The following is a 22,684-nucleotide window of genomic DNA, read 5'->3' as shown; positions in this document are numbered from 1 at the left end:
TGTGAGGACGGCTGGGGGTTGTTTCGAAACATCCGGAAGTTGGAGAATTGAGCATTTTTCAAACACGTGAAAAAGCTTTTTCCTGCAATCTAGATCTATAATCATTATGCTACCTTCTATGTAAAAAATATGTCACATTTCCTAAATATCTAAGCCTACCTCTTGATCGGTCTGTGGCCACCTGACTGGTGGTTCTTTATTAAACAAACTACATTTGCTTCTCTGGTAAAAATCTGGGTAACACATTCAAAAGAATGTGAGACTTATTCAGCACATTTAGTTATTGCTCGTTTTTCTAAAGTCTACCAACCTTGCCAGCAGGCATACCAGCTAAGATTGAGTAGCTAGCTTGTCTAAACTAACTTGATAGCCTGAAATTGGTTCTTGGTAGCTAGTTATGAGGTTGGGAAAATATGTGGGCTAGCTAAAGCCAACTTCAGAAAATTGCTAGGTGGCTAGTAGCACTACAACAACAAAAGACAGGACAAATCTGAGGGGGCAAGTGCCCCTGTGCCCCCTATGGGCATGACGCCTCTGCACACAAGTCATGAAGTGACATCCCAGAGCTGGCTAACATTAGCCACGCAAAACAAGTGTTGAGCTACAATCCTGCAATCACGAGGTGTGATGTAAACAACCAATCAGATTACCCACATGATCTCCGTGTAGTAGGCTACCAGAGTTTTTCAACCTTTGCTTAGTATTAGCGCGCTACAGTAGCTAGCTGACTGTGCTGTTGTGATAATTTCCATCTGCTTGGAGCCTTCCTCCGATCGCTGTCTTATTGTTGACTCCTCCCCTTGTCTCCGTTGTCCAATGGATTATTGCCTCTGCAATCTGTCTCTTTGGATTTACCTCACTATATCGCTATTGGATTAGCTGACAATCCCTCTGAAGGGTATCGCTCCTTCTTTGGTAGCCAACTCAGCCGTCAATCGGTAAGTCTCTGCTCTCTCTTTTTGTGTGTGTTCTGTGGTTTCCTGCCTGTGCAAGACTAGTTGGTGTTGTTCCCTGGCTTACTACTTAGCCATGTTGACCGTGGTTGGTTGGCTAGCTAGCTAACGTCAGCAGGCTGGTAGGGCTAGCGTCTGCAGGCTGGTAGGGCTAGCGTCTGCAGGCTGGTAGGAATAGCGTCTGCAGGCTGGTAGGAATAGCGTCTGCAGGCTAAAGTCTGCAGGAATTCTGATCGGAAAATAGAAAAGTGAGGTGTAACTTTGCATTGGGGCTTTTGATGCGTATAATAACGCAAATCCATATATTCATTGTAGTTGCATTTATGCTACCTACCATTTAAAGATGCTGCAAGTGCAGCAAGTCTAAAAAGCGGTAGGAAGGTCATATTCTGCAGTGTGTAAAGGAAAGTTTGAAGGAGAAACTGGCCTACGGTGGCTGACTGTCACTAAGATGCATTATGTCCTCATGAGGCAGACCTAGAGGGGGTCTTTGACTTGAAAGTCTAAATCTTACTATTTTCTTCTTCGTCACAAGGAAGGAGGTCAACCTCTCAAAGTCACAAGAAACAGAGAGAATTTAAAATGGCAGTCACACACTGACCAGTAGAGGGAGATGTTCACATCAATACAGCGGGGATGAGAAAGTTGAAAGTGCTTGTGTGTGTGTGTGTGTGTGTGTGTGTGTGTGTGTGTGTGTGTGTGTGTGTGTGTGTGTGTGTGTGTATAAAGACTCAGGGACTCACTTGAATTCTTTCAGTTCCCGTGACGAGTCGTTCTTCTGCTTCCTCATGTCGTCAAGGTTACGCAGGGCGTCGGCCAGATCGCTGACCGCCCGGTCCCTCTCCCTACGCAGGTTATCACACAGCGTCCTGGTGGGGCAGGATATGACATCGTCAAGCATCAGCACAGTTTAGTCTGTTAATATTCCTTGCATCCCCTCTCCTTGCTTCCTTCTCGAAACGCATTGGGGAAGATCCGAGGTTCCCCCTCTCTGACCATTTACTCCAATGTGTTTTCAGAAGAGGGCAAGGAGAGAAGATACAAGGAATCAAAGAAAGACTAATTAAGAGCGAGTCTACCCCACCTTTTCTTTTCCCTCTCTCCAGCCCCCCTTCTCTCTCCCCTGTACTCACCGTATGCTCTCTCTCTCTGCCACTATCTTGTCTCTCTCCTGGAAGGCCCAGTCACGTCGACACTTGGCCACCTCAGCCTCCTGCGTGGCCTCCTTCAGCTCCTGAGACATGGCTTCGTACTGCTTCCTCAACACCTCCATCTCCTTGTTGACACGCTCTATGTCCAGGGTGGCAGAATCTTGTTTCTGTCACACACAGGAGACGCGGACACACGCACACACATGAGACGCAGACACAAGAGAAAAGCGGACACACAGGAGACACAGAGACACAGTTAGTCAGTCACTTTCAGTACATGCAACTTGAACAGATCAAACCCAAATTTCCAGAAACTTTCCAGGTTTCTCAGTAATCCCAGTTGGAGAATTCCCACAATCAGAAGGAAATAACCAGAGGAAATCCTCCAACTGGTATTTCTAACACATATTTTAAAGGTGAACTCAGTGATATGACATAGATATAGAAAGTAAACAGCATAGTGGGTCAATTTCCGCAACAACTAAGAGGGTTGAAGCGAGGCTCAACTTCTCTGCTGTTTTGGTGCCCTTGCTTTCACGCTGTAACTGCGTGACATGAACCCGTGCACATATGTATGACTGTGTGAGAGCGAAGTCTTGCATCTCGCTCATCTCAATATCTGCGGTGCTGCCGAGTCAACCGTTTTACTGAGTCAACCTTTAGGCATCCCGACTTTTTAAAATGTATTTTACCTTTATTTAACAAGGCAAGTCAGTTAAGAACAAATTCTTATTTTCAATGACGGCCTAGGAACAAGTGGGTTAACTGCCTTGTTCAGGGGCAGAACGACAGATTTGTACCTCGTCAGCTCGGGGATTCAATCTTGCAACCTTTCGGTTATTAGTCCAACGCTCTAACCACTAGGCTACGCTGCCGCAGTGTAAACCGTGTAAACCGTAGTAGGAGGGCCATCTAGTGGTCTGAACAGGGAAGTGTCAGCAGCAGCAATATTAATCTAGGGGTCTAAATCTGTTTTAGGGTCATTCCACTGACATAATCCAATGGTTGACAGTTACTCTAAGCTCCATCATGTGTCTAACCTGTTGCTGGGAGCTGTCACTTCATCATGTGTCTAACCTGTGGCTGGGAGCTGTCACTTCATCATGTGTCTAACCTGTGGCTGGGAGCTGTCACTTCATCATGGTGTCTAACCTGTGGCTGGGAGCTGTCACTTCATCATGTGTCTAACCTGTGGCTGGGAGCTGTCACTTCATCATGTGTCTAACCTGTGGCTGGGAGCTGTCACTTCATCATGTGTCTAACCTGTGGCTGGGAGCTGTCACTTCATCATGTGTCTAACCTGTGGCTGGGAGCTGTCACTTCATCATGTGTCTAACCTGTGGCTGGAAGCTGTCACTTTTTGACAGGCAGCAGGGATGGTGTTGATAACTGGGTAGATTGTATTTTTTTCTTTATTCAAATTGACCTTCGATGCCTATGTACTTTGTCCATACCGGTGTTTCAGAAAACATTTGTGTGTGTGCTTGCGTGTGTACACAGTGGCAATAAAAATGATGTGAACCCTTTGGAAATACCTGGATTTCTGCATAAATTGGTCATAAAAGTTGATCTGATCTTCTTCTAGGTCACAACAAGACAAAACAGTCCGCTTAAACCAATAAACAATTATCATGTCTTTATTGAACACACTATGTAAACATTCACAGTGCAGGGTGGAAGAGTATGTGAACCCTTGGATTTAATAACTGGTTGACCCTCCTTTGGCAGCAATAACCTCAAACGTTTTCTATAGTTGCGGATCAGACCTGCACAATGATCAGGATGAATTTTGGACCATTCCTCTTTACAAAACTGTTTCAGTTCAGCAATATTCTTGGGATATCTTGTGTGAACTGCTCTGTTGAGGACATGCCACAGCATCTCAATTGGGTTAAGGTCAGGGCTCTGACTGGGCCACTCCAGAAGGCGTATTTTCTTCTGTTGAAGCCATTCTGTTGTTGATTTACTTCTGTGTTTTGTGTCTTTGTCCTGTTGCATCACCCAACTTCTGTTGAGCTTCAATTGGCAGACAGATAGGCTAACATCCTCCTGCAAAACGATTGCGGGATGCTGGCTTTCTAGGCAGAGTCTCAAAGAAAAAGCCATATCGCAGACTGGCCAATAAAAATAAAAGATTAAGATGGGCAAAAGAACACAGACACTGGACAGAGAAACTCTGCCTAGAAGGCCAGCATCCCGGAGTCGCCTCTTCACTGTTGATGTTGAGACTGGTGTTTTGCAGGTACTATTTAATGAAGCTGCCAGTTGAGGACTTGAGGCGTCTGTTTCTCAAACTAGACACACTAATGTGCTTGCCCTCTTGCTCAGTTGTGCACCAGAGCCTCCCACTCCTCTTTCTATTCTGGTTAGAGACAGTTTGCGCTGTTCTGTGAAGGGAGTAGTACACAGCGTTGTACGAGATCTTCAGTTTCATGGCAATTTCTCGCATGGAATAGCCTTCATTTCTCAGAACAAGAAGACTGACGAGTTTCAGAAGGAAGTTATTCGTTTCTAGACATTTTGAGCCTGTAATCGAACCCACAAATGCTGATGCTCCAGATACTCAACTAGTCTAAAGAATGAGTTTTATTGCTTCTTTAAATAGGTGTATTATATCTGTAAGGTGTATGTGTTGTTCCCAGGTGCGAGTGTGTTACCTGTCTAGCAAGGTAATACTCTCTCAGTAGCTGGTCTCCCTGTATGACAAACTTTGTCCTCTCTCTAATACAGGTGTTTGTGCGTTGTTCCCAGGTGTGTGTGTGTATGTGTGTGTGTGTGTGTGTGTGTGTGTGTTACCTGTCTAGCCTGGTAGTATTCTCTCAGTAGCTGTTCATTCTGTATGATAGCTTCTGTCCTCTCCTTGCGGGCCACGTCTCTCTCCTCCCGGACCGCCTCGATATCTTTACAGGCCTGGCTCAACTCCTTCTGGGCCTCAGCCTTGTCCTTCACCTCGTGGCAGTACTTCTCCAACAGCTCGTTCCTCTCACAGATTGCTCTGTCCCGGTCCACCAACGATGAGTTCAGCTCCTAAAAACAAACATTTCAATCAGATTTAACACCATAACACAATCAATCACAAAATCTCTTCGTTGATCAGGCAGTGACTAATTAAGCTAATTGGTAGTGGTCTGAGAGCCTAGTAACCAAAAAAAAGTGTTAAACAAATCAAAATCCTTAAAGTAGCCACTGTAAGAATATGTTGAGCGTAAATGCACAACGCAGAGGACTAGAATTAGCGATCAATGGAAACAGCGTTTTTTCTGTAATAGGGCATCAATGGAAATAGTTGGTTTTCAGTTCAACATCTGTTAGTAATGTCAGTCCTAAACTCATAGCTACGTGTGGCACGTTCTCATTGGTCCAACCTGAAATAGGATACTTGTTATTTGGCCATTGGCCCCGTTTTATTGCAAGGAATTCTAATTGGTCAACCACCGGCTAGGGCTGGGTTATAAAGTGCATCCTGTCTCCTTTGTTCTGTGGAGAATCACTGAGGCCAGGGAAGCATGTACATATACCGCTCTGCATGATTTGTCCACTTTGAATAAGAATAAACATATTTTCCTCCCCCTGATTTGTTTTGGGGTCTGTGTTATTGAAGAATAACATCAACTGCTAACACTTGGTGCCGTGACCTGAAATGAATTGGTCTAAACAGCAACAAGAAAAACTCAACTGTGTTGATCCAGAAGAAAGGCTGAGCACAACCCACTTTGGGGAGTCAACTCTAAATCTCGTGATTGATGGCAGAAGTGCTGGGTAAGTCAAGACCAATATAACAACTTTTTTTCCTTTTTTTTTTTTTTTTAAATCAGGTTAAAATTAGTGCGTACAATGAGTGATACGTATCTGTGATGTATAAGGTTCAAGTCCTTTGTTCTCTATTAAAAGGTTAGAGTCCTTTCTTTTTGTGAAACCTTGTTGCATAGAAGTGAGCTGCTAGTTGAGTAGCAATTTTTACACGTGTGGTTAATGTAAGCCTTCAACAAGCTTTTTGAAGTGGACATAAGTTATGGGTAGCCAGGCCCTACAGAAACAATGTATTCTAGAAGAGGTTTGAGTCCTTAAAAGGGGTTACACACACTTTGGGGTGAAATAAATACATTTCATTTTTATTTCACCTTTATTTAACCAGGTAGGCCAGTTGAGAACAAGTTCTCATTTACAACTGCGACCTGGCCAAGATAAAGCAATGCAGTGCGAAAAAACAACAACACAGAGTTACACATGGAATAAACAAACATACAGTCAATAACATAATAGATCTGTATATGGTGTGTGCAAATGAAGTAAGGAGGTAAGGCAATAAATAGGCCATAGGGGCAAAGTAATTACAATTTAGCAATTAACACTGGAGTGATAGATGTGCAGATGAGGATGTGCAAGTAGAAATACTGGTGTGCAAAAGAGCAGGGGAAAAAATAAAAAAATATGGGGATGAGGTAGGTAGTTGGTTGGATGGGCTATTTACAGATGGGCAGTGTACAGCTACAGTGATCGGTAAGCTGCTCAGATAGCTGAAGTCTCCAACTTCAGTGATTTTTGCAATTTGTTCCAGTCATTGGCAGCAGAGAACTGGAAGCCAAAGGAGGTGTTGGCTTTGGGGATGACCAGTGAGATATACCTGCTGGAGCGCGTGCTACGGGTGGGTGTTATCGTGACCAGTGAGCTGAAATAAGGAGGAGCTTTACCAAGCAAATACTTAGAGCCAGTGGGTCTGTCGAACTAATATGTAGCGAGGGCCAGCTGATGAGAGCATACAGGTCACAGTGGTGGGTGGTATATGGGGCTTTGGTGACAAAACAACTGTTGAAGTTAATGTAATGCCATTGTTAAGTGAGAAAACCACTCTGGAAAAGGTTGGAACAGCTCCTCCAGATGTGAGCATGAAAGAGATTTTAAATTCACTGTCTAGTGTGATAGCCCCTCCATGCTCTTTCTGGGTTTTGCTGTGCTTACTTCCTGCAGGAGATTTGTGGGCGGAGCTGGGAGGGTAATCAGTGCTGATGGGGCACACCTGTGAAAGCTCAGCTGTGGCATAAAACCACTTTTTCCCCATTCAGCAAGAGATTCCTCTCTCCATGCATACCTTTGGTTGTTTTGTTGTGGCTTTGGCAGTTGACACCTAATTTACTGACCGTCATGCCTCACCTGATTACTGTTGTGAGTGTTTACTTTATTCATGGAATAAATTCATTTTGTTATTCCTTTACTGTGTGTGGTTTCCCATTGTTTGTTACAATCTTGAGCCAGGTTGTAACAAGTGGGGGCTCATCTGGGACCTCTGGAGTTACTCTCTGGAATTGCATTTGTTTAGTAGCATTTTCTAACTGGTTAATGTGGTATTTCAAAGTAAAGTGCTATGTGATTATTGTTTGGCTAACCCTTCTGTCTATGGGGTTGTGTTGTGGGCACTACTTTGACTGGAAGTTATATACTAAGGTACAAAGTATGTGACATTTGGATACTGCCAGTTGCTACTTTCTTTGGTTACACACCTGTGGTTGGTGTGGAAGTAGTGTTGGTTTGTGCTGCAGTTGAGAGAGGATCACAGTTTATCTCCATCCCCTGTTCCGGTTGGAGATCCTGCTTTGCTCATTGTTGGGACATCAGGTTAGTGTTTGTGCTGTGTTAGCAGTGAGAGATTGTTCGGGAAGCGTGAACGGACCACCTGGACTTGTCTTCTCCCCTGGTAGGTTTAGCGACGTTATGACATGTTGGGCAGTGTTAACTCTGTTACTTTTGTTTGGTGGCTGGAGCAGTTGTCTCGGGAGCACATCCATGGCTCAGAGGGGTAACCAGCTTGCTGGGAGCTTTTTCTGCGACAGCGGGCTAAAGTACATAAATACCCACCGCCAGTAACTGCATGAAGACCAGGGTTGAGCTAGTAATAGGTTGAGGAAGTTCCATTTGTTTTTTTGTCTCTCGTGTGGTTGACACTGTGCTTCTATTTTCTTAAACCCAATTGGGCCGAGAACAGGTTGTTCGTCCATAGTTGGTTTACTGTTAGACTATGGCTAACATTGACGAATTCTTCAAGTCCCGAGGGAGGAGCTTCTGGATTGCTATACTAAAGACCAATTGTTACGAATTGAGATTGACGATGAGATGTTCAAGTCCATACTAAAGGCCAACTTGATTGAATCCAGCATTCAAATGGAGTAATTTTCTCCTGGTTTGGCTACATTTCGGTCCACTACAAATGCCCCTAATCCGTTCTGAAAAGCAAAAGGAACGGTTGTTGCTACAACTAGATCATGATAGGCTGAAACAGCAACAAGCCTTGCAAAAGGTGTTGGAGGTAGAAAGGCTTAAACAAGAACCTGAGTGTGCCAAACTGACACTGCAACAAGTCTGTTTAGATTTGGTCAGAGATGGTAAGGTCTCTGGCATATCTCTTAATGAGTTACAGTGATTTCTCCGGAGGTAGTGCTAAACTTTCCTTCCACTTGGCTGGAAACTTGAGGCTCCTGCCGAAATTCAGTGAAAAGGATCCCGCAATTTTTTTTTCACTGTTTGAAAGGGTACCAGATTTCAGGAATTGGCCTGACTCCGACCATACGTTGATGTTGCAATGTGTGCTAACTGAGGAAGCACAAGAGGCCTACTCGGCTCTTTACGTTGCTGACAGCCAAAACTATGGCAAAGTTAAAGATGCTGTGTTGCACACCTATGAGTTAGTTCCTGAAGCGTATCACCAGCGGTTTAGAACCTGGAAAAAAGTTGACAGACCTATGTTGAGTTCGCACAGAATTTGCACACCCAGTTTAACCAATGGTGCACTTCATTGGATGTTACAACCTACGAGCAGTTATGCAGTTTAGTTGTGCTGGAGCAGTTCAAAGATTCTCTGACTGCCTTGCCACACACAAATGAGCACAAGGTGCAGACCGCCACGGAGGCTGCCGTTTTGGCTGAGGAATATGTGCTGATGCATAAAGGTCACTTCGGGGAACCCCTTCGCAGTGATGGTCCCAGGGAGATTCGTGACTAAATTCTTTAATACTGCGCCTTATCTTGTCTCAAGGGTTGAATGTGGTTCCCATGTGAAATCAGACCATGGCAAAATCTGCAATTTCTGCCGCGGTAAAGGTCATTGAAAAAATGAATGCCCTGTCCTTAGTTAAAGCTAGGCCTTCTGGGATTAATGCGCCCGTTAGGCCTAACACATTAGCGGCACCTGCTTTTAAGTTAAGGAATTCAATTGTTCCACCTCAAGACCAGTAAAAAAAAAACATTGGGTATGGTTGACATTGCATCCATCTATTCACTGTAAATTACGTATCTGTTATGAATTTTATGAATAATGACTAAATTATGTATACATTTAACGTAGAACTACAACTAACAGAATTCTACCCTGTCTCTGTATAATGATAAATAATTTTTGTCCATAAGAAAGAGGGACTGTTAGCAGGCAAGGAACTGTGGCAGACAACTTGTGACCACTGTAGAAGTGATAACAGGGAAGGAAGTCTCCCCACCCAGGGAGGGGAGAAACCTTGGGCTTGTAGTAGATTGTATAACAGGTGGCAGGCAATGTATGAGAAGGAGAAGACTTGTGAACTGTATTGTCATCGTCTTAGAGGGACAGTTATGACAAAATGAGAGGTATATAAACCAATGTACATGTAAGGATGGGCAGAGCTCTCGTAAATAAACATTCTGACTATTGTAGACTGGCCTCTGTCTGTTTCATTTCAACAAGAACCTTACAAATTCTTGGTAACAGACCGAGTAGGTTAATGAAGTTCAGTTTATGAACATTGAGAACATAATTCTCATAACAGTATCCTTGATGGGTAACCGAGGGTCCCAGTTAACGTCCTGCGAGACACTGGTGCTTCAGTCTCATTCTTCAGTCAGTGCTCCCTTTTTCTCCAGAGACAGATACAGGACAGTCTTGATCCGAGGGATAGGTTTGCATATTGTCTGTCCCTTTACACAAACCTGTGCTCTCCATAGATCTTGTACAAGGTGAGGTCATGATAGGAGTGCGTCCCTCATTGCCTGTCAAAGGAGTGGCGGTGATTCTAGGAAATGACCTTGCCGGTGGGCGGGTCTGGCGAAATATATAACCACCTCTCGTGGTTTTCATGCCTTCGGCCCATCTGAGGTGCCGGATGAAAGTGCTGAGTTTCCCCAAAGTCTTTACTGCTTGTGCCGTGACTCGTGCAATGAGCCGCGCTGATTCCGTGTCGGAGTCTGGTGTAGGGACCAGCGAGGTGGCGGACTATTCTGAAACTTGTGGGCCGGACCTTCCTTTCTGTTTCCCGTAGTGACCTGGTAGAATAGTAGCAGAACAGTGGGCTGACCCTACTTTGAAATGATTGTTTGAGCAGGTCCTCCTGGCTGATGATGTTCCAAGTGTAGTACAGCGATACTACTTACAGGATCAAATTGTTGGTGAGAAAATGGCTGCCTCATGGTGACCCTGTCATTCAAAATTGTGGTACCATATACCTTACGTGATTTTGTTTTGCAGACCTCATGGGGATATTGCTGGTCATTTGGGTGTTCGGAAGACCTATGACCGTATTGTGTGTCATTTCTTTTGGACTTGGCTGAAAAGAGATGTCTCAGCATTTATCAAACTTTGCCAGTTGACTGAGAAGCATAACCAGACGTTAAAGCCAGCACCTTTGTACCCAATACCAGTAGTAAGCCAACCCTTCAAGCATTTAACTATTGATTGTGTTGGCCCATTGCCTTGTTCCAAAGCCGGTTATATTTACCTGCTTACGGTGATGTGACCCGTTATCCCGCTGCTTATCCTCTCCATATCATAACAACCAAGTCTATTGTTAGGGCATTGACTCCGTTTATTTCTGTTTTCAGAATACCCCAAATTATTAAAAGTGATCAAGGTTCCAATTTCACGTTTGCACAGGTGTTAAGCCAACTTCGCATCAGACACAATCTTGCGACCGCATATCATGCAGAGTCAGAGAGCCCTGGAGCGGTTCCATCAGACCTTGAAGTTGTTGTACCGAGACTGGGAGGAGGGGTAGCCTTGGTTGATGCTTGCAGCTAGAAGTTTTACAGCAAAGCACAGGATTTAGCCCTGACAACCTAGTCGCTTAGCCCAGATGGTGTCCTAGAAGGATGGTTAAAGAATTCAGAGTCTCTGGGTAGATTGGATACTCTGCTGGGACACTTGTCTGTTCCTTGTTGTGCCGAGCTCTGAATTTGGTCATGAGTTGTACTACTTTAATTACAGACATGCCTTCTCGTACCCATTTGGTAAATCATGATATTGACGTTGGTGATGCCACACTTATCTGGCAACGGTTTTACCGTGTGTTGTTAGAGAAACAAACATTTAAAGTCAGATTCAGTATATGCTTGATAATGAAATATTAAGGGGAGGACAATGTTTTTGGCGGATGCGTTGTCCCGTGTGCCTTTTCCTTAGCCGTCCTGTTTAATACTGTGTTTGGTCTCCTCTCGCGGTCTCTCTCCTCCTCTTCTTAATTTGCATCCAGGCGCCATGGTTGCTGGAGGTGTGGGTTAAGTGGTGGACCTAGGTGGTTGGATGTCCAGGGAGTATGGTATATTTTTGCTTGTGTTTATTAAAACATTTTTGAATTTGTTTCAGGGACATAGGAGGTCCCTGTTTTTATGGGTGGGGTGTGATAGACGGAGCAGGGAGGGGCTAATGGGTTTTGCTGCGCTTACTTCCTGCAGGAGATTGGTGGGCAGAGCTGGGAGGGTTGTCAGTGCTGATGGGGCACACCTGTGAAAGCTCAACTGTTGCATAAAGCCACTGTTTCCCCATTCAGCAAGAGATTACTCTCTCCATACATACCTTTGTAGTTGACACCTAATTTACTGACCGTCATGTATCATCTGATTATTGTTGCGAGTGTTTACTTTATTTATGGAATAAATTCATTTTGTTATTCCTTTACTCAGTGTGTGGTTTCCCATTGTTTGTTACAATCTTGAGCCAGGTTGTAACACAAGTCATATGAAGAACCATTTCAAAGTAGAAGTGTAGGCGAGAGAAAAATATTCTGTCATTGTTGACAAAGATGGAATCTGTCTGATTGGGAAAAATAAAGAATGTCTAATTTGTTGACAAAGACTATGGTCTTGAACTGTTTTAGCAGAAGAAACAAAACTGGTTGAGAAATTCTTTCTGGGGAATCAAGACAGGACGTTAAAGTTTGAAAGCGCTTGGTGAACAGAAACCTTGAAAGAAGAGATTCAACAATTACAGGAGAGGGTCGTAAAAACAGACTTGGCGCCAACAAGTGGACACTTTGTTCCCTCAATCTACCCTCAGGCTAAGTTGCGCAAGAATGATCGGGTTTCAAGCATCTGGTCAGCATTACCTGGCTTTGAGTCAACAGATTCTGACAGCAGTGACAAACGATGTCTTAGGCCAACCAGAACACAGGCTGTAAAGGGTAGTAAAGACAAACCCGGGGTGAAAGTAATCACACAAATCAGCATCTCAAAAAGATGAATAGTCAAAAACGTTAACATCCACGAGAAGTGGGTATGAAAACATAGGACGATTTGAAGCGTTAAGAAACTCTACATTCTTAGGAAGTTACAGTTACAAGCCTTTGTTTTGAACAACTGTGAACATGGTGTACTTGAAGAGAAGGTATATGGAGGGCGAGCCATACATGTTTTCCTTAAGGGTCTGACCAATGCTACCACCAATAGGGGAAAGAAACAAATGTTTTCAAAAACCGAAAGAACCGTTGGTTGAATTTGAAGAAAGGTTTAGAGCAGAGGTGGTTAGACACAGTGGGTTACCTGACATGTTAGATGATGCCCCATTTTGAGGAATTGAGTGTAACCAATTTGTAAGTCGCTCTGGATAAGAGCGTCTGCTAAATGACTTAAATGTAAATGTAATCACACATCAGCTGATGCAATCCATACATGATGATTTGCGAAAAACCTGTTTACACCACTAATGACTGGGAGAGACAAAATTACGGCAGACTGTCACAACTGGACAGAGACAAAAAAAAATGGATTTACTGAAACAGTCTCCCTGAGGTTTTGTGGGTGACACAAACGACTTTCGGCGCCGACGGAGATGGCTGCCTCGCTTCGCGTTCCTAGGAAACTATGCAGTGTTAATTCTTGCATTGTTACCCCAGGTAATCTTAGGTTTTATTACATACAGTCGGGAGGAACTATTGGATATAAGAGCAACGTCAACATTACGACTTTCCTGAAGCGGATCCTCTGTTTGGACCACCACCCAGGACAATGGATCGGATTCAAGCTGGCGCCGCAGATGGGCACATTACGCACCGCTCCCGGGCATACTACTCGCCAATGTCCAGTCTCTTGACAACAAGGTAGACGAAATCCGAGCAAGGGTTGCCTTCCAGAGAGACATCAGAGATTGTAACGTTCTTTGTTTCACGGAAACATGGCTCACTCGGGATACGTTATCAGAGTCGGTACAGCCACCCAGTTTCTTCACGCATCGCGCCGACAGAAACAAACATCTCTCTGGTAAGGAAGGCCGGGGGTGTATGCCGTGTGATCATAAAAACATACAGGAACTCAAGTCCTTTTGTTCACCTGACCTAAAATTCCTTACAATCAAATGACGACCGCATTATCTACCAAGAGAATTCTCTTCGATCATAATCACAGTCGCCCCAATCACACAGACGGCCCTGAAAAAAATTCCTTTGACTCAATGTAAACTGGAAACCACATGTCCTGAGGCTGCATTTATTGTAGCTGGGGATTTTAACAAAGCTAATCTGAAAACAATGCTCCCTAAATTTTATCAGCATATCGAATCCGTGACCCGGGCTGGCAAAATCCTGGATCATTGTTATTCTAACTTCTGCGACATATAAAGCCCTCCCCCGCCCTCCTTTCAGAAAATCTGACCACGACTCCATTTTGTTGCTCCCCGCCTATAGACAGAAACTAAAACAAGCGCCCGTGCTCAGGTCTGTCAAACGCTGGTCCGAACAATCGGATTCCACGCTTCAAGATTGCTTAAATCACGTGGACTGGGATATGTTCCGCATAGCGTCGGACAATAACATTGATGAATACGCTGATTCGGTGAGCGAGTTTATTAGCAAGTGCATCAGTGATGTTGTACCCACAGCGTCTATTAAAACATTCCCCAACCAGAAACCGTGGATTGATGGCAGCATTTGCGAAAAACTGAAAGCGCGAAGCACTGCTTTTAATCAGGGCAAGGTGACCGGAAAAATGACCGAATACAAACAGTGTAGCTATTCCCTCCGCAAGGCAATCAAACAAGCTAAGCGTCAGTATAGCGACAAAGTAGAGTAGCAATTCAACGGCTCAGACAATAGAGGTATGTGGCAGGGTCTACAGTCAATCATGGACTACAAAAGGAAAACCAGCCCCGTCATGGACCAGACAACCTAAACAATTTCTTTGCTCGCTTTGAGGACAACAGTGCCACTGACACAGCCCGCTACCAAAACCTGCGGGCTCTCCTTCACTGCAGCCAACGTGAGTAGAACATTTAAAAAGTGTTAACTCTCGCAAGGCTGCCGGCCCAGACGGCATCCCCAGCCACGTCCTCAGAGCATGCGCAGACCAGCTGGCTGGTGTGTTTACGGACATATTCAATCAATCCTTATCCCAGTCTGCTGTTCCCACATGCTTCAAGATGGTCACCATCGTTCCTGTTCCCAAGAAATCGAAGGTAACTGAGCTAAATGACTATCGCCCCGTTGCACTCACTTCCGTCATCATGAAGTGTTTTGAGAGACTAGTCAAGGACCATATCACCTCCACCCTACCTGACAACCTAGACCCACTCCAATTTGCTTACCGCCCCAAAAGGTCCACAGACGACGCAATCACACTGCCCTAACCCATCTGGACAAGAGGAATACCTATGTAAGAATGCTGTTCACCGATTACAGCTCAGCATTTAACACCATAGTACCCTCCAAACTAATTATTAAGCTTGAGACTCTGGGTCCTACTTATTTTCCACCATAATTTGCAAATAAATTCATTAAAAATCCTACAATGTGATTTTCTGGAATTTTTTTCCCCTCATTTTGTCTGTCATAGTTGAAGTTGTACCTATGATGAAAATTACAGGCCTCTCTCATATTTTTAAGTGGGAAAACTTGCACAATTGGTGGCTGACTAAATACTTATTTGCCCCACTGTATATACTGTACTCTATACCATCTACTGCATCTTGCCTATGCCGTTCGGCTATCGCTCATTCATATTTTTATGTACATATTCTTATTCATTCCTTTACACTTGTGTGTATAAGGTAGTTGTAAAATTGATAGGTTAGATTACTTGTTAGATTTTACTGCATGGTCGGAACTAGAAGCACAAGCATTTCGCTACACTCGCATTAACATCTGCTAACCATGTATGTGACAAATAAAATACAATTTGATTTAAACCGGCTGGAATCAGAGTTGTGCAGGTTCCGAGTGAAACAAACAAGATTCGTTCAGCAGAAGAGAAACCTGGTGAATGTTCATTATTGCGGGATTTCTGGTCACTGGCAACGAATGTCGGAAAAGAAACCATGTTCTTATGAGGAATGGCCAGGAGAAGCAGGGTCTTTATGGGAAAATGGAATCAAGACAACAGCCCCAACGACACTGCTGATGCAGAAATGTAAGAAGCTCTCTGTGGCTGAGCAGAAGAATTTGCTGGATGATGTGGAGGGAAACTAATAGACCCCCTCTTTCGTACCATCTCAGCTGGTGTGCATATAAAAATTGGATGGATTATACGTTTACATAACTTTGCAGTAGATATGGGTGCTGAAGTCACTATCTTATGCAATATGTCCTCAATACACAGGCAAGAAGATGAGAGCAACAGGAGGGGAGGGGAGACATATGAAACAGACCAAACCATTATCAATTTCTATTGATCCAATGAATTGATGCAGGGGTGTGGATGGCTCATTTGAACAACCTATTTTAGGCCTTGACTACATTAAACATTTCTGAAGGAAAGGTGACATGGCAAATTAGACAACTGCAGGGATCTACAGTTCAGAACCATCCTATTTGGACAATGAAAACAATTTAGTGTGGAACGTTGGATATGGAGCCAGAGTGCTTGACAGGTGTTGCCCCACCTTGCACAAAACAAAGGAAGCTATGGCCGCTACTAAAGTAGTGGAGGCTCCTAACATCATACAACGTGGCACACCATGTTATCCAGCAACTCTGATGCTTCCTCCAGATACCACATTACTTGAACACAACTGTTGTGAGTTGGTTTTGGATCAGCTCTGATGGGTTTATTAAGAGTCAGCCGTTGGAAAACGCTAAGTTTCTTATACCCAGATGGTTTAAACATTGTGGAGGGGGGTGTGAGGAAGGCAGGCTGGGCAGTTACTACAACAGACAATGTGATAGTGACAGACACGTTACCTGCAGGAGCATCAGCACAGGGGGCGGAACTGGTTGCTTTGACAGAAGCATGGAAACAGGCTGAAGGAAAAACAGCTAATATCTACAGACTCACGGTATGCTTTTGGAAAAATACGGAAAAAGGATTCATATCACTGGGCGCTCCTGTGACGAATGGACCAGAGGTGATGGCTCTACTGAATGCTCTCCAGTCACCTGGACAAGTTGCAATTTTGAAAATGAAAGCACATGGGAAAAATCTTTACAGACAAGAGTAATGGTAATGATTTGGCTGACAGAGCTGCCAAGGTGGCTGCCAAGAGAACACCTCTGTCACCTAAACTGATTAGGAGATACACCTTGGATACATTGCAACACAGAGATATGCAAAGCAGTGCACCAAAAGATGAAGGTTGGGAATGGATGGCTGCAGGATGCAAACTCAATCAAGGTGTGTGGAAACACAACCTGACCCTACTTGGTGACACAGATCCACTCTTTGGGACACATTGGTGTGGACAAGATAGTTTATCGTTTTGTGGGCAAATGGTGGAATCCTGGTGTGCGTAAAGAGGCTGAGGCTGTTGTGGCGAATTGCAGCATTTGTATGGAAAACACCACCAAAGGACGAGTTAAAGTACAGACACGAGCGCCTGCGCCACAAGGACCCTTCAGACATCTACAGCTTGATTACATCATGCTGCCCAAATGTATAGGACACAAAGATGTGCTGGTCATTGTTGATCGTTTTTCATGATGGGTTGAAGCCTACCCTAAGAGGATCTGCACAACACACAACAAAAATTGATTCGAGAAATCATAGAAAGACAAGTAAAAGAGGCGTGGGGAATAACGTCGTGCCAGGACAGTGGGTGATGGTAAAAAGATATGTAAGACCCATCAGTGCCAAAATGAGAAGGTTTTGCTCATAACTTGGTCAACAGTAAAAGTCCAGGGAAAATCAAAATGGATACATGTTGTCCATTTTGATGACAAAGCGGAGCCTGGAGAATAAAGAACTGATTGATTAGAAATCGGGGGCCAATCTGTTGAAGAAGCATAGTAAGATGATCAGAACCTGATAAGCTTCTATGTTGTATACCACAGTCATCATATTAGGGATATCTAGGTGAAATGTCCAACTTCTTCCTGAAATTCACGACATGCTTTACTTAAGGAAATCTGTGAAACAAAACTTTCTCTTGAAACCAGGACATGTTACTTTCACACTTGTTTCCTTTGTTACAGGTTATGAGACTCTACAGTCTGAAGCAATATCCCTTGATCCAGGACTGTACTTGAAATGATACAAGATCACCGGTGAAGTGCTCATTAGAGAAGTCCTTATCAACCAGTGGAACGGAAGAATTCCTCACTACCTGCAGACTGTCAGAACATCATCTCAAATAGTTATCTATGGGGGACTGATATCAGTGTGGAAGAGCAGGTCACTTTTAAAGGACTTGGTGAATAATTACCTTGCCAATCGAACAATTTAATATTGTCTTGTAGACAATTATTTATTTTGTGTTTCCTCCTAGTACAGGATGTGGTAGGAATTGTAAGGGACATCATTACACCTGTTAATACTTATTTTCTATAACTTTTATTGTAACAGCAAGTACAATATGCCCTTTGTGTTTTATAGAAATGCAAGGTGTAATGTGAATGATTTTGTTACTGCCTATTTGTTCATGTTTTTTATTTTCTAAAAGACATGTTTTTTTTAGGGGGGAGTAAAAATATGTCGAAGATAAATACACAACGCAGAGGACGAGAGGACTAGAATTAACAATCAATGGAAAGTGTTTTTTCTGTAGTTACGTGTAGCACATTCTTATTGGTACAACCTGAAATGGGATACTCGTTATTTTATAATAGGTCAAACACAGGCTAGGGCTGAGTTACAAAGTAGATCTTGTTCCTTTGTTTTGTGGAGAATCACTGAGGCCAGGGGAGCATGTATATCTACCTCCCCGCATGATTCCTCCTCTTTGAATAAACCTCTTTTCCTCCCCCTGATATGCTTTGGGGTCTGTTATTGAAGAATAACATCAACAACTGTTAGCACCACCTTTTGCCTTGACAGCTTTGCACACTCTTCCCATTCTCTCAACCAGCTTCATGAGGTAGTCACATGGAATGCATTTCAATTAACAGGTGTGCCTTGTTAAAAGTGAATTTGTGGAATTTCTTTCCTTAACTTCTCTCGGGTAGGGGGCAGCATTTTCACATTTGGATGAAAAGAATACCCAAATTCAACTGCCAGTTACTCATTCCCAGGAGATAAGATATGCATATTATTAGTAGATTTGGATAGAAAACACTGAAGTTTCTAAAACTGTTTGAATCATGTCTGTGTACAACAGAACTTATTTTTGTCCTCGAAACCCCGAGGACAAACCATTCAGAATTTTGTTGTTGTTGAGGTCACTGAGTTTTCATTGGGAAACCAGATTTCTAAGTGAATTGCTTGCAGTTCCTACGGCTTCCACTAGATGTCAACAGTCATGAGAAATATGTTGAGATTATTCCTTTGTGTAATGAAGAAATACGGCCATCTTGAAGTCGAGGCACTCCAGGTGTCCTGGACATGCGCTTCAATCAAACAGAAGGCATGCAACATTTTGTTTTAATCCTGTATTGAACACATATCATCCCGTCTTCAATTTTATCGATTATTAACGTTAAAAAATACCTAAAGTTGTATTACATAAGTAGTTCATTTAGTTTACAGGTAACCTTTGAGATATTTTGTCGTCACGTTTGAGCAAGTTGGAACCGGTGTTTTTCTGGATTCAAACGCGCCAAATAAATGGACATTTTGGATATATATCAACGGAATTAATCGAACAAAAGGACCATTTGTGATGTTTATGGGACATATTGGAGTGCCAACAACAGAAGCTCGTCAAAGGTAAGGCATGAATTATATTTTTATTTCTGCGTTTTGTGTCGTGCCTGCAGGGTTGAAATGTTCTCTCTTTTGTTTACTATGGTGCTATGCTCAGAAAATAGCATCGTATGCTTTTGCTGAAAAGCCTATTTGAATTCTGACATGTTGGCTGGATTCACAACCAGTGTAGCTTTTAATTTGGTGTCTCATGTGTGATTTAATGAAAGTTTGATTTTATAGTAATTTTCATAGGAATTAATTTTAATTTGGCGCTCTGCATTTTCTCAGGCTTTTTGCCAAGTGATACAGTAGCGTCTTGCCTAAACTCAGATTTTTGGATATAAATATGAACTTTACCGAACAAAAAATACATGTATTGTGTAACATGAAGTCCTATGAGTGTCATCTGATGAAGATTATCAAAGGTTAGTGATTCATTTTCTCTTTCTGCATTTTGTTACTGCTCTCTTTAGCTGGAAAAATGGCTGTCTTTTTCTGTGACTTGGCTCATACCTAACAATCGTTTGGTGTGCTTTCGTCGTAAAACCTTTTTGAAATCGGACACTTTGGCTGGATTTACAACAAGTGTAGCTTTAAAATGGTGTAAAATACTTGTATGTTTGAGGAATTTAAATTATGGGATTTCTGTTTTGAATTTGGCGCCCTGCAGTTTCACTGGCTGTTGACGAGGTGGGACGCTACCGTCCCACATACCCTAGAGGGGTTAATGCGTTTGAGCCAATCAGTTGTGTTGTGACAAGGTAGGGTTGCTATACAGAATATGGTATTTTACCAAACAGGGCTAAGTCCATATTATGAAAAGAACAGCACAAATAAGCAAAGCGAAACAACAATCCAAAATTACTTTAAGACATGAAGGTCAGTCAATCCAGAAAATTTCAAGAACTTTGAAAGTGTAGTCGCAAAAACCATCATGCTCTATGATGAAACTGGCTCTCATGAGTACCGCAACAGGCAAGGAAGACCCAGTGTTACCGCCGCTGCAGAGGAGAAGTTCATTCGCATTACCAGCCTCAGGAATTACAGCCCAAATAAATGCTTCAGAGTTCAAGTAACAGACACATCTCAACATCAACTGTGTGAATGAGGCCTTCATGGTCGAATTGCTGCAAAGAAACCACTACTAAAGGCCACCAATAAGAAGAGACTTGCTTGGGCTAAGAAACACAAGCAATGGACATTTGACCGGTGGAAATCTGTCCTTTGGTCTTGTGAGTCCAAATTTTAGATTTTTGGTTCGAACTGCCATGTCTTTGTGAGAAGCAGAGTAGGTGAACGGATGATCTCCGCATGTGTGGTTCCCACCATGAAGCATGAAGGAGGTGGTGTGATGGTGCTTTGTTGGTGACACTGTCAGTGATTTATTTAGAATTCAAGGCACACTTAACCAGCATGGCTACCATAGCATTCTGCAGCGATACGCCATCCTATCTGGTTTGTGCTTAGTGGGACTATAATGTTTTTCAACAGGACAATGACCTAACACACCTCCAGGCTGTATAAGGGCAATTTGACTAAGAGTGATGGAGTGCTGCATCAGATGACCTGACCTCAACCCAATTGAGATGGTTTGCGATGAGTTGGACTGCAGAGTGAAGGAAAAGCAGCCAACAAATGCTCAGCATATGTGGGAACTCCTTCACGACTGTTGGAAAAGCATTCCTCATGAAGCTGGTTGAGAGAATGCCAACCGTGTGCAAAGCTATCAAGGCAAAGGGTGGCTACTTAGAAGAATCTAAAATATAGTTTGATTTGTTTAACACTTTTTGGGTTACTATATGATTCTGTGTTATTTCATAGTTTTGATGTCTTCACTATTATTCGACAATTTCGAAAATAGTGCAAATAAAGAAAAACCATTGAATGAGTAGGTGTGTCCAAACCTGACTGGTACTGTATATTCATTGATTAACCTATTGATGATTAGCTGTCAGAGACGCAATATCCTCTCTGGATACCCTCCTCTTGGATTAGTTGTTTTGACTGTCTAGCAATAAACTTATCGATAGATTGATTAAATAATAGATTAACCTCACAGAAGAGGTGTTTGATTTGGTTGGTGGACTGATTGATTCCATTCTAAATTGATCTGAACCTGTCTGAGAGCCTCCGTCTCCTCGCTGGCCACCATCCTTTCAGAAGAGGTGTTTTTGATGCGGGCCTCTGCAGCCTCCAGCGCCGTCTGCAGCTTTTCCAGCTCCTTGATCACCTGTTCCACAGAATTTAATAAACCACTTTATATTTTAGTATTACAATTTTATTATAGTATTTTTATAAAATAATAATGGGCTGAATTCCTGGACAAAAGAAGCATACTCAATGGTGATTATACATTGAAAGTAGTTTCTTAGTCCAGGACTAGGAATAATCTGTGTCTGGGAAACTGGGCTTTAAAGTAATAAATGTATTTCTCTCTGACCTGGTCCCTCTCACTCATGATGAGCCTATACTCGTTGAACACAGAGTCTCTCTCCTCCTTGTACTTCTCACAGTCCTTTACTGCCTTCAGCTGGAAGTTCTTACAGCGCATCACCTCCGACTGCAGCCGCTCCATCTCCCTCTGCAGCACCTTGTTCTGGGCTGAAGACTTGTCCAGCTCCTGTTGTACAGAGTCAAACCTGGGGAGAGAAGGAGAGGTGTGTAGTGCTGTATAGGTGTTTGAGTGTATAGACTATTCTCGTGGATTGTGCAGTGTGTGTGTGTTTACCTCCTCATGGACGTAGAGCAATGCTGTTGGTAGTGTATGGCCTTGTCTCGTTGTTTCAGCAACGTGTCCATCTGTTTCTGTAGTCGTCGGTTCTCTTCCTCCGCCTGCTCCAGCCTGCTCAGGTCCGTGTTGTGATTGGCAACTTTCTCACCGTAGCGTTTGCTCAGCGAATCGTATTCCTTCCTCACCCCCTCCAGCTTGTCCATGGCTGTGTCGTATAGCTTGTTGAGAACCTCTGAGGAACCGTTCTCTCTCATCACCTGGAGGTAGGACACGGTCATCCAGCTGATGATTTTATAACTATAAATACAGTTCATGTACAGTTCATCTCTGTGTGAAACTATGCATTTAACATGTTTATTATATACAGTTGACACATTCAAAAAAACGTTGGTTTATTAAAATAGATGCATTTCTTCAGATTGATAGTGTGTGGTAATGTTATTGTTCTAAACCACCAAACCACAAGGAAACATTAACAAGCCAGAATGAGCATGGATTCATTTTTACACCAGTTAATCAGCAGAGGGCGACAGTGAGGAGATGCAGTATGGATTATTCAAGACCATTAGGCTGCGTTT

The 22,684-nt window shown here is 43.2% G+C and overlaps 1 protein-coding gene across 1 annotated transcript in view; it reads right to left on the bottom strand.

Moving 5' to 3' along the window:
* Nucleotides 1–22,684, bottom strand: part of LOC120017765 (disks large homolog 5-like) — a 127,194-nt gene that overhangs the window by 67,311 nt on the left and 37,199 nt on the right. Inside the window, exons 6-11 of the mRNA XM_038960738.1 lie at nucleotides 22,104–22,363; nucleotides 21,816–22,014; nucleotides 21,492–21,605; nucleotides 4,901–5,131; nucleotides 2,087–2,271; nucleotides 1,697–1,822 (exon numbers count right to left, since the gene is read on the bottom strand). Of these exons, the coding sequence (XP_038816666.1) occupies nucleotides 1,697–1,822; nucleotides 2,087–2,271; nucleotides 4,901–5,131; nucleotides 21,492–21,605; nucleotides 21,816–22,014; nucleotides 22,104–22,363 (1,115 nt within the window). The remainder of the gene's footprint in view (nucleotides 1–1,696; nucleotides 1,823–2,086; nucleotides 2,272–4,900; nucleotides 5,132–21,491; nucleotides 21,606–21,815; nucleotides 22,015–22,103; nucleotides 22,364–22,684) is intronic.

This window comes from Salvelinus namaycush, chromosome 22 (genome assembly GCF_016432855.1).
Source record: "Salvelinus namaycush isolate Seneca chromosome 22, SaNama_1.0, whole genome shotgun sequence".
Taxonomy (NCBI): Eukaryota; Metazoa; Chordata; class Actinopteri; order Salmoniformes; family Salmonidae; genus Salvelinus; species Salvelinus namaycush.
Note: the sequence above shows the minus strand (reverse complement) of the source record. Positions and strands in the feature narration are given on the sequence as shown.